Genomic DNA, 12,500 nt, shown 5'->3' on the forward strand with positions numbered 1-12,500 from the left:
ACCTGTTTATACCCCTCTACAACCACCTGTTTATACCCCTCTACACCCACCTGTTTATACCCCTCTACACCCACCTGTTATACCCCTCTACACCCACCTGTTTATACCCCTCTACACCCACCTGTTTATACCCCTCTACACCCACCTGTTTATACCCCTCTACACCCACCTGTTATACCCCTCTACACCCACCTGTTTATACCCCTCTACACCCACCTGTTTATACCCCTCTACACCCACCTGTTTATACCCCTCTACACCCACCTGTTTATACCCCTCTATACCCACCTGTTTATACCCCTCTACACCCACCTGTTTATACCCCTCTACACCCACCTGTTTATACCCCTCTACACCCACCTGTTATACCCCTCTACACCCACCTGTTTATACCCCTCTACACCCACCTGTTTATACCCCTCTACACCCACCTGTTTATACCCTTCTACACCCACCTGTTTATACCCCTCTACACCCACCTGTTTATACCCCTCTACACCCACCTGTTTATACACCCACCTGTTTATACCCCTCTACACCCACCTGTTTATACCCCTCTATACCCACCTGTTTATACCCCTCTACACCCACCTGTTTATACCCCTCTACACCCACCTGTTTATACCCCTCTATACCCACCTGTTTATACCCCTCTATACCCACCTGTTTATACCCCTCTACACCCACCTGTTTATACCCCTCTACACCCACCTGTTTATACCCCTCTACACCCACCTGTTTATACCCCTCTACACCCACCTGTTTATACCCCTCTACACCCACCTGTTATACCCCTCTACACCCACCTGTTTATACCCCTCTACACCCACCTGTTTATACCCCTCTATACCCACCTGTTTATACCCCTCTACACCCACCTGTTATACCCCTCTACACCCACCTGTTATACCCCTCTACAACCACCTGTTTATACCCCTCTACACCCACCTGTTTATACCCCTCTACACCCACCTGTTTATACCCCTCTATACCCACCTGTTTATACCCCTCTACACCCACCTGTTTATACCCCTCTACACCCACCTGTTTATACCCCTCTACACCCACCTGTTTATACCCCTCTATACCCACCTGTTTATACCCCTCTACACCCACCTGTTTATACCCCTCTACACCCACCTGTTTATACCCCTCTACACCCACCTGTTATACCCCTCTACACCCACCTGTTTATACCCCTCTACACCCACCTGTTTATACCCCTCTACACCCACCTGTTTATACCCCTCTACACCCACCTGTTTATACCCCTCTACACCCACCTGTTTATACCCCTCTATACCCACCTGTTTATACCCCTCTACACCCACCTGTTTATACCCCTCTACACCCACCTGTTTATACCCCTCTACACCCACCTGTTTATACCCCTCTACACCCACCTGTTTATACCCCTCTACACCCACCTGTTTATACCCCTCTACACCCACCTGTTTATACCCCTCTACACCCACCTGTTATACCCCTCTACACCCACCTGTTTATACCCCTCTACACCCACCTGTTTATACCCCTCTACACCCACCTGTTTATACCCCTCTACACCCACCTGTTATACCCCTCTACACCCACCTGTTTATACCCCTCTACACCCACCTGTTTATACCCCTCTACACCCACCTGTTTATACCCCTCTACACCCACCTGTTTATACCCCTCTACACCCACCTGTTTATACCCCTCTATACCCACCTGTTTATACCCCTCTACACCCACCTGTTTATACCCCTCTACACCCACCTGTTTATACCCCTCTACACCCACCTGTTTATATCCCTCTACACCCACCTGTTATACCCCTCTACACCCACCTGTTTATATCCCTCTACACCCACCTGTTATACCCCTCTACACCCACCTGTTTATATCCCTCTACACCCACCTGTTATACCCCTCTACACCCACCTGTTATACCCCTCTACACCCACCTGTTATACCCCTCTACACCCACCTGTTTATACCCCTCTACACCCACCTGTTTATACCCCTATATACCCTTTTTTTCTTTTTTCTACTGTGTTATTGACTTGTTTATTGTTTACTCCATGTGTAACTCTGTGTTGTCTGTTCACACTGCTATACTTTATCTTGGCCAGGTCGCAGTTGCAAATGAGAACTTGTTCTTAACTAGCCTACCTGGTTAAATAAAGGTGGATTTTTTTTTTTTAAACACCTCTCTTTTTCACTCTCTTAACCTTCCTCTCTCTGTTTCACCCCTCCTTCCCCCCTCTCTCTCTTCTTTCTGTCCCCTTCCTCCACCTCTATTCCACGTTCTACTCTCTCTCTCTGTCTCTCCTAACCTTCTCTTCTATCCCCTGCAACGCCCACCTCTCTGTCCTTCCTCTTACTCTCTCTCTCCTACCCCCTACCTCCCCTCCACTTCTCTCTCGCTCTCTGTCTCTCCTATCCCCTACCTCCCCTCCACTTCTCTCTCTCTCTCTCTCTGTCTCTCCTATCCCCTACCTCCCCTCCACTTCTCTCTCCTTCCTCTCTTTCTCTCTCTCTCGCTGTCTCTCCTATCCCCTACCTCCCCTCCACTTCTCTCTCCTTCCTCTCTTTCTCTCTCTCTCTCTGTCTCTCCTATCCCCTACCTCCCCTCCACTTCTCTCTCCTTCCTCTCTTTCTCTCTCGCTCTCTGTCTCTCCTATCCCCTACCTCCCCTCCACTTCTCTCTCCTTTCTCTCTTTCTCTCTTTCTATCTCTCTGTCTCTCTCTCTCTTTCTTTCTCTCTCAATCCTATCCACTGCATCCCCCAGCTCTCTGTATCTTTCTCGCTCTCTCTGTCTCTCCTATCCTCTACCTCCCCTCCATTTCTCTCTCCTTCCTCTCTTTCTCTCTCGCTCTCTGTCTCTACTATCCCCTACCTCCCCTCCACTTCTCTCTCATTCCTCTCTTTCTCTCTCGCTCTCTGTTTCTCCTATCCCTTAACTCCCCTCCACTTCTCTCTCCTTCCAGTGTGATGGCACACTGTGGAATTTCACCCAGTAGATATGGGAGTTTTTCAAAATTGTGGATCTGTGTCATCTGAGGGAAATATGTCTCTCTAATATGGTCATACATTGGGCAGGAGGTTAGGAAGTGCAGCTCAGTTTCCACCTCATTTTGTGGGCAGTGAGCACATAGACTGTCTTCTCTTTAGAGCCATGTCTGCCTACGGCGGCCTTTCTCAATAGCAAGGCTATGCTCTCTGAGTCTGTACATAGTCAAAGCTTTCCTTAATTTTGGGTCAGTCACAGTGGTCAGGTATTCCGCCACTGTGTACGATCTGTGTAGGGCCAAATAGCATTCTAGTTTGCTCTGTTTTTTTGTTAATTCTTTCCAATGTGTCAAGTAATTATCTTTTTGTTTTCTCATGATCTGGTTGGGTCTAATTGTGCTGTTGTCCTGGGGCTCTGTAGGGTGTGTTTGTGTTTGTGAACAGAGCCCCAGGACCAGCTTGCTTAGGGGACTCTTCTCCAGGTTCATCACTCTGTAGGTGATGGCTTTGTTATGGAAGGTTTGGGAATCGCTTCCTTTTAGGTGGTTATAGAATTTAATGGCTCTTTTCTGGATTTTGATAATTAGTGGGTATCGGCCTAATTCTGCTCTGCATGCATTATTTGGTGTTCTACGTTGTACACGGAGGATATTTTTGCAGAATTCTGCGTGCAGAGTCTCAATTTGGTGTTTGTCCCATTTTGTGAAGTCTTGGTTGGTGAGCGGACCCCAGACCTCACAACCATAAAGGGCAATGGGCTCTATGACTGATTCAAGTATTTTTAGCCAAATCCTAATTGGTATGTTGAAATTTATGTTCCTTTTGATGGCATAGAATGCCCTTCTTGCCTTGTCTCTCAGATCGTTCACAGCTTTGTGGAAGTTACCTGTGGCGCTGATGTTTAGGCCAAGGTATGTATAGTTTTTTGTGTGCTCTAGGGCAACAGTGTCTAAATGGAATTTGTATTTGTGGTCCTGGTGACTGGACCTTTTTTGGAACACCATTATTTTGGTCTTACTGAGATTTACTGTCAGGGCCCAGGTCTGACATAATCTGTGCATATTATCTAGGTGCTGCTGTAGGCCCTCCTTGGTTGGTGACAGAAGCACCAGATCATCGGCAAACAGCAGACATTTGACTTCGGATTCTAGCAGGGGGAGGCCGGGTGCTGCAGACTTTTCTAGTGCCCGCGCCAATTCGTTGATATATATGTTGAAGAGGGTGGGGCTTAAGCTGCATCCCTGTCTAACCCCACGACCCTGTGTGAAGAAATGTGTGTGTTTTTTGCCAATTTTAACCACACACTTGTTGTTTGTGTACATGGATTTTATAATGTCGTATGTTTTACCCCCAACACCACTTTCCATCAGTTTGTATAGCAGACCCTCATGCCAGATTGAGTCGAAGGCTTTTTTGAAATCAACAAAGCATGAGAAGACTTTGCCTTTGTTTTGGTTTGTTTGGTTGTCAATTAGGGTGTGCAGGGTGAATACATGGTCTGTTGTACGGTAATTTGGTAAAAAGCCAATTTGACATTTGCTCAGTACATTGTTTTCATTGAGGAAATGTACGAGTCTGCTGTTAATAATAATGCAGAGGATTTTCCCAAGGTTACTGTTGACACATATTCCACGGTAGTTATTGGGGTCAAATTTGTCTCCACTTTTGTGGATTGGGGTGATCAGTCCTTGGTTCCAAATATTGGGGAAGATGCCAGAGCTAAGTATGATGTTAAAGAGTTTTAGTATAACCAATTGGAATTTGTTGTCTGTATATTTGATCATTTCATTGAGGATACCATCAACACCACAGGCCTTTTTGGGTTGGAGGGTTTTTATTTTGTCCTGTAACTCATTCAATGTAATTGGATAATCCAGTGGGTTCTGGTAGTCTTTAATAGATGATTCTAAGATCTGTATTTGATCATGTATATGTTTTTGCTCTTTATTCTTTGTTATAGAGCCAAAAAGATTGGAGAAGTGGTTTACCCATACATCTCCATTTTGGATAGATAATTCTTCTTGTTGTTGTTTGTTTAGTGTTTTCCAATTTTCCCAGAAGTGGTTAGAGTCTATGGATTCTTCAATTGCATTGAGCTGATTTCTGACATGCTGTTCCTTCTTTTTCCGTAGTGTATTTCTGTATTGTTTTAGTGATTCACCATAGTGAAGGCGTAGACTCAGGTTTTCCGGGTCTCTATGTTTTTGGTTGGACAGGTTTCTCAATTTCTTTCTTAGATTTTTGCATTCTTCATCAAACCATTTGTCATTATTGTTAATTTTCTTCGGTTTTCTATTTGAGATTTTTAGATTTGATAGGGAAGCTGAGAGGTCAAATATACTGTTAAGATTTTCTACTGCCAAGTTTACACCTTCACTATTACAGCGGAACGTTTTACCCAGGAAATTGTCTAAAAGGGATTGAATTTGTTGTTGCCTAATTGTTTTTTGGTAGGTTTCCAAACTGCATTCCTTCCATCTATAGCATTTCTTAATGTTACTCAGTTCCTTTGGCTTTGATGCCTCATGATTGATTATTGCTCTGTTTAAGTAGACTGTGATTTTGCTGTGGTCTGATAGGGGTGTCAGTGGGCTGACTGTGAACGCTCTGAGAGACTCTGGGTTGAGGTCGGTGATAAAGTAGTCTACAGTACTACTGCCAAGAGATGAGCTATAGGTGTACCTACCATAGGAGTCCCCTCGAAGCCTACCGTTGACTATGTACATACCCAGCGTGCGACAGAGCTGCAGGAGTTGTGACCCGTTTTTGTTGGTTATGTTGTCATAGTTGTCATATGTGGGAGGGAATGCTGTCACCTCCAGGCAGGTGTTTGTCCCCCTGTGTGCTTAGGGTGTCAGGTTCTTGTCCGGTTCTGGCATTTAGGTCGCCACAGACTAGTACATGTCCCTGGGCCTGGAAATGATTGATTTCCCCCTCCAGGATGGAGAAGCTGTCTTCATTAAAATATGGGGATTCTAGTGGGGGGATATAGGTAGCACACAGGAGGACATTTTTCTCTGTTAGGATCATTTCCTTTTGAATTTCTAGCCAAATGTAAAATGTTCCTGTTTTGATTAATTTAATGGAGTGAGTTAGGTCTGCTCTATACCAAATTAGCATACCCCCTGAGTCCCTTCCCTGTTTCACACCTGGTAGTTTGGTGGATGGGACTACCAGCTCTCTGTAACCTAGAGGGCAACCAGTGGGTCCGTCTCCTCTATACCAGGTTTCTTGCAGGATGACAATGTCTGTATTACCGATTTCTTTGGTGAAGTCCGGGTTTCTGCTCTTTGGCCAAAGGCAGATGACCTCAGGCCTTGGATATTCCAGGATAATATAGTGAAGGCTTTTTGTTCCATAGAGTGTCCAATGTTGTTGGTCGTGGTTTGGCCTCAGGCCAGTAAGTGTGAGCAGAGCCTGCTGAGCATCTGGTACATGCCATTGGCTTCGGCGAGTGTGAGAGTGGGGGTTGGGACTGTTTGCCCGCTCACTACCTGGGCGTATGTGTGGCTTCCATGTTGAGGCCCTCTTTGCGGGGGTGGGGTGCATGGGGTGGGCAGGAGTGGCATAGGTCTGATCTGAGGGGGCCTAAATGGGGTGTGGGCATGGTTGACGTGTGGGGGTGTTGATTGGTTGGGGTGGGGGTGTGGATGTGTCTGGGTGTACTGTGGTCTGGATGTAATTCCTCTTGGCGTGGGTCCTCTATGTGTAGGTCCAGGGGGGGTCCTGCAGATCTGGGAGGGTGTCTCGCTGGTCTGGATGGGGTGTCTATTGATCTGTTGCTCCTGTGTGAAGTGTTGGGGATACGTTTGAGAGCGATGTCCTTTAGAGTTCGGGCAAAGGTGGGCACTGCTGCCTTGTAGAGGTGGACCTGGTCATAGAGGCTGTTCAAGTCCAGGGTGGAGTGGTGGGCCAGGAAAACGTTTGGTTTTGAGGCACAGTCACGGGAAATACTTGCATTTACCCGCTGTATTGTGGCAGGGTGGAAGTCTTTTCGTGGTAGCAGGGTGGAGATAACCACTTGTGCGTTGGGGAAAGTAGAAGAAGCCTTTTCAATCACTCCCTTCAGTGCTGTGGCCACTCTTTCCTGCTGTGCTCTCAGGTCGTTTGTGCCTGTGTGTATTATTATGTGGCTGGGTGAGCCTAGTTTGGCCTCAGACAGAAGGTCTAGGGCGCACTGGGTGTTTGGACACCAGAGTTTAGACACACTGTGTTTGGGAAAAAGTTTTTTTTCTTCTATATATTTCCCATTTGAGTCCATAAGTAGTACAATCTGTGTCTTGTGTTTGTCCTCAGTGGGTGTGGGGGGGTTGTCAAAAGGGCTATCAGGGTGGCTGACAGGGGGGGTGCTCAGAGGGGGTGAGAGCCTCTGGGCTTGGGGTTCTTCATTTGTCTGTTCTGCTGTGATGTCGACTCTATGGTCAGGGTCTGGTGTGGACTGTTCTGCTGTGGTGTCGACTCTATGGTCAGGGTCTGGTGTGGACTGTTCTGCTGTGGTGTCGAGACTTTTGTTGGGTGCTGAGGTGGGCTGTTCTGCTGGCTTCTCTGTGGGGGTGGCCACCTCTCTAGTGGGTTGTTCTCTGTCACACGCCGTCCCCCTCAACTTCTCCTCCATCCCCCTCAACCTCTCCTCCACCAGCAGTCTGATACTCTCCTCTAGTGCTCTGTTCTGCTCCTCTTTCTCCTGTTGTATTTGTCTCACCACTGTCCAACGTGCAGATATGTCTCTGTCCACCTCCAGCTCTCCGGGTCTGGTTAAGGGGCTGTTGTTGTGCTGGACTGTTGTCTGGGTCTGTGCTGACTGAAGTGTAATCACCTGCTGTTCCAGCTCCACCTGCCTTACCTCCAGCTGGTTGAATTTGTCCTTCATTTCAATGAGGGAGTGGTAATCTGTGCTGGGAGGTTGACTCTCCACTGGGGGTTGCTCATCTGTGGGGTTACATAATGAAGAGGTCTGGTCTGACCCGCTCGGGGTGGGGGTATCTTTATCAAGGGAGAGCTTCTCCTGCTGGGCTAATTCTTTGATTAGGTGAAAGTCCAGCTGAAACTGTTTGTGGTTATTCTGTACCATTACTGTTCCGGATTGATAGATATTTATATTACTTAACTCAGAGTCCTCGTTATCAAGTATTCTAAGTTTCCACCCCTCGTTAACCCCCCCTCTCTTAACAAAGGGGTAGTGTGCTAATATGGCACTGTGCCATGCCAGGGGATGGTTTGTGTGGAAGATAAGGTTGCTGATGTTCCCATTTTTGTAATAGTCAGCAAAAAGTGTTTCTTGATTTTCCATAAGGAGCTTCTTCTTGTGGTCTTTTCTTGCCTTATCATTCTTTACATGCAAAGGGTACTGTATTTTAATTACCTCTGAACAGCGGGAGGGAGCTTCTAAGGCCTCTCCATTTGATTGGGGTAGACTGTGTGACTCTCCTGCCATTGTTGGGCTAATGGGCTTTGACACCTCTCACTTGACACGTCAGTGCTAGTTGAAGCTGTATCAAGCTTGGAAGAATTATGTTAGAATTCAGTCCTTATAAAGTAATGTTGTGTATTTTTCTTCTTGGCTTTTGGAAATAAAATATCGTTTCAGACTAAACATTACTCACTCAGTTCCAGGTTGGATGGTGTTTTCAGGTTTCTGTTGTTTTCCAGAGAATTTGCTGTATAGGGTAATAAATCCTTGGTTGTTGTGAACTTTCCAGGTGATTCCGTAATTCCGTCCAAAATCAGGTTGTAGGTTTTAAGTTTTGATTTGAAGTAGGGGTTATGTTGAAGAGGGTAGAATCCAGTATGTGTTCCTGACAAAAAATCCAAGTTTATCTAACTCCTAATCTATCTTTTTTTTTAAAAATGCTGAAAAATGCAGGAGCTCTGATCCTGACCTGCTCTGCTCTGTCTCTCTCTCTCTGTATATCTCTCTCTCTCTCTCTCTCTCTCTCTCTCTCTCTCTCTCTCTCTCTCTCTCTCTCTCTCTCTCTCTCTCTCTCTCTCTCTCTCTCTCTCTCTCTCTATCTCTCTCTCTCTCTTTCCCCTGCACCCCCACCTCTCTGTCCTTCCTCTCTATCTCTCTCTCTCTCCCCCTCTCTCTCTCTCTCTCTTTCTCTCTCTCTCTCTATCTCCCCTGCAGCCCACCTCTCTGTCCATCCTATCTCTCTCTCTCTCTCTCCCTTTCTCTCTCTCTCTCTCTCTGTCTCTCTCTCTCCCTCTCTCTGTCTCTCTGTCTCTCTCTCTCCCTCTCTCTCTCGCTCTCTCTCTCTCTCTCGCTCTCTCTCTCTCTCTGTCTATCTGTCTCTCTCTCTGTCTCTCTCTCTCTCTCTCTCTCTTTTCCCTGCACCCCCAACTCTCTGTCCTTCCTCTCCCTCTCTCTCTCTCTCTCTCTCTCTCTCTCTCTCTCTGTCTCTCTCTCTCCCTCTCTCTGTCTCTCTGTCTCTCTCTCTCCCTCTCTCTCTCGCTCTCTCTCTCTCTCTCTCGCTCTCTCTCTCTCTCTGTCTATCTGTCTCTCTCTCTGTCTCTCTCTCTCTCTCTCTCTTTTCCCTGCACCCCCAACTCTCTGTCCTTCCTCTCCCTCTCTCTCTCTCTCTCTGTCTCTCTCTCCCCCTCTCTCTCTCTTTCCCCTGCCCCCCACCTCTCTGTCCTTCCTCTCTCTCTCTGTCTCTCTCTCTTTCCCATGCTCCCCCCACCTCTCTGTCCTTCCTCTCACTCTCTCTCTCTCTCTCTCTCTCTCTCTCTCTCTCTCTCTCTCCCCTGCACCCCCCCACCTCTCTGTCCTTCCTCTCTCTCTCTGTCTCTCCTACCCCCTTTCTCCTCCTACTCCCCCCTCCTTTCTCTCTGTTTCTCTTACCATTCTCTCTATCCCCTGCGTCCTTCCCTACTCAAATCATATTGTATTGGTCACATACACATATTTAGCAGATGTTATTGCAGGTGTAGTGAAATGTTCCTAACATTGGCTGGAGGGAGTCTCCACCATCCATGGTAGGGAGTGTAGAAGTGCACACTTTGAGAGAAGGGTGGAGAATCAGGATGTAGCACTAGAGTAGAGTGACTGCCTGCACCCAGCAGTCGCTATCCATTCTCCTGTGGTGCTGAACTTCAGAATTCCGATTCCATCGCTGTCCACTTCCGTGGGTCTGGATATTAGATCTCCCCTATTAGCTTGATTGATTGATTCAGCCTTTTACTCCTGTGGCAAGTTCACCAAGTCATATCTCAGTCCAGACATGCATGTTAACAATCTGTCTTTTTCATTTCCCCTGACAGAGCACGATAAGCACCGTCTATGCAAGAGCACAGAGTACATGAACCTTCACTTTAAAGTCAAGTGGTTCCACAACGAGTACGTCCGCGAACTGGCTGCTTTCAAGGACACACCCCCTGAGTATTCTCTGTAAGTAGTGTACTGCATGCACACACACACACACACACACACACACACACACACACACACACACACACACACACACACACACAATTGATTCACAATTCCTTCATAATTATCCGTAATCATGGTACAGTTCGGGCTATCTCCGTTGGAGAATCCTTTTTGCCTCCAGGTAGAACCCTTTTGTAGCTGGAACCAAATGCATTTTATTAGGATCCCCATTAGCCGATGCCAATGGCGACAACTAGTCTTAATGGGGTCCGACACATAACAAAATTACAATAAAAAATAACAATAAAACCTAACAATTTACAATAAAAGTGACTCCAAAATGATCCAATACATTATTTACCATTTCTATTGGGCATAACATAAACCGAAACACAACTGAAACAAACTGCAAATGCATCCAACAAGTTTGTAGAGTCACGTGCCAGGAATACGGGACCAAATACTACACTTTTGACTAAATGTAATACACTACAAGTGAAACTGTCAAATACTTATGACACCTTCAAATGGGGGGACTAGAATCATAAAGTGCTTTCATTTCTAAACAGTTAAACAGATGTGTATGAAAATACCCTCAAATTAAAGGTGACAATCTGAACTGTGTGTGTGTGTGTGTGTGTGTGTGTGTGTGTGTGTGTGTGTGTGTGTGTGTGTGTGTGTGTGTGTGTGTGTGTGTGTCCTCCAGGTGGTTCGAGCCGTTTGTCATTCAGTGGCTGTCTGAGAATGAGGATGTTGCCATGGACTTCCTACACGGAGCTCTGGGGAGCGACAAGAAGCTTGGCGTGAGTACTCACACACGCTCCTCTTTTCTCACTCGCTCACTCTCACTCGTTCACTGTCTGGTAGTCCTCTGTCTCTTCTCAGTGAGGGATGAATAAATAACAGCAGTGTTGACATACAGCACACTGCTACTCTGCTCACCCCAATGAAATACTGCACCATTGTGAAGTACTAAAGCTCTCTCTCTCTCTCCCTATCTCTCTCTCTCTCCTCTTTTTCTCTCTCGGCCAATCTATTTCTCTCCTCTCTTTCTCCCCCTTCTCTTTCTCGCTCTCTCCCTCCTTCTCTGTCTCTTTCTCTGTCTCTCTGTCTCTTTCTCTTTCTCTAGTTCCAGCCAACGTCGGAACATGTCCTGTTCTCCTGTTCGGTGGTGGATGTGTTCACTCAGCTCAACCAGAGTTTTGAGATCATTAAGAAGCTGGAGTGCCCCAACCCACAGGCCCTGGCTCACTTCATGTGCCGCTTTGCTAAGGTCAGGCACGAACCCCCAACCTAATGTCCCTAGCTGTGTGTGTGTGTGTGTGTGTGTGTGTGTGTGTGTGTGTGTGTGTGTGTGTGTGTGTGTGTGTGTGTGTGTGTGTGTGTGTGTGTCCAATACTATTTCTAAGTGTTTTGATATTGTTACAACTCAGTATTGTTCATTCCTTTTCTTGTATTTTTTCTAGACCATCAACAAAGTTCTGTTGCAGTATGCTGCAATCATAACCAAGGATTTTGGCTTGTATCTGAACCAGGAGAAAGTGGTAAGTGTTCTCTGGATGCACATAATGATCATTCTGACCACAAAAAAAGATGGACCAGCCCATCTAGCATTCACCTAAACTTCCCTCTGGCCAGTCTGAATAGTACTGTTACATTCTATATGTATAATAACATGACTGTGTCTCTGTGACAGCCCTGCATCCTCATCAACAACATCCAGCAGCTCAGAGTTCAGCTGGAGAAGATGTTTGAGTCCATGGGAGGCAAACAGGTCTGTACTGTAGCAACCCATTACCTTTATATATACCCCTTACCCTTTACCCCAAACCCAAGACTATAGGAGGCAAACAGGTCTGTACTGTAGCAACCCATTACCTTTATATATACCCCTTACCCTTTACCCCAACCCCAAGACTATAGGAGGCAAACAGGTCTGTACTGTAGCAACCCATTACCTTTATATATACCCCTTACCCTTTACCCCAACCCCAAGACTATAGGAGGCAAACAGGTCTGTACTGTAGCAACCCATTACCTTTATATATACCCCTTACCCTTTACCCCAACCCCAAGACCATGGGAGGCAAGCAGGTCTGGATCTCTTCTTCCCCCCTCATATCCCCATGTTCC

General features: G+C 46.5%; 1 protein-coding gene across 1 annotated transcript in view; it reads left to right on the plus strand.

The window, feature by feature from the left end:
- Positions 1–12,500, plus strand: part of LOC139411634 (protein unc-13 homolog C-like) — a 223,348-nt gene that overhangs the window by 125,386 nt on the left and 85,462 nt on the right. Inside the window, exons 20-24 of the mRNA XM_071158229.1 lie at positions 10,256–10,382; positions 11,074–11,170; positions 11,497–11,640; positions 11,834–11,911; positions 12,064–12,141. Of these exons, the coding sequence (XP_071014330.1) occupies positions 10,256–10,382; positions 11,074–11,170; positions 11,497–11,640; positions 11,834–11,911; positions 12,064–12,141 (524 nt within the window). The remainder of the gene's footprint in view (positions 1–10,255; positions 10,383–11,073; positions 11,171–11,496; positions 11,641–11,833; positions 11,912–12,063; positions 12,142–12,500) is intronic.

Source organism: Oncorhynchus clarkii, chromosome 6 (genome assembly GCF_045791955.1).
Source record: "Oncorhynchus clarkii lewisi isolate Uvic-CL-2024 chromosome 6, UVic_Ocla_1.0, whole genome shotgun sequence".
In the NCBI taxonomy this organism is placed as follows: Eukaryota; Metazoa; Chordata; class Actinopteri; order Salmoniformes; family Salmonidae; genus Oncorhynchus; species Oncorhynchus clarkii.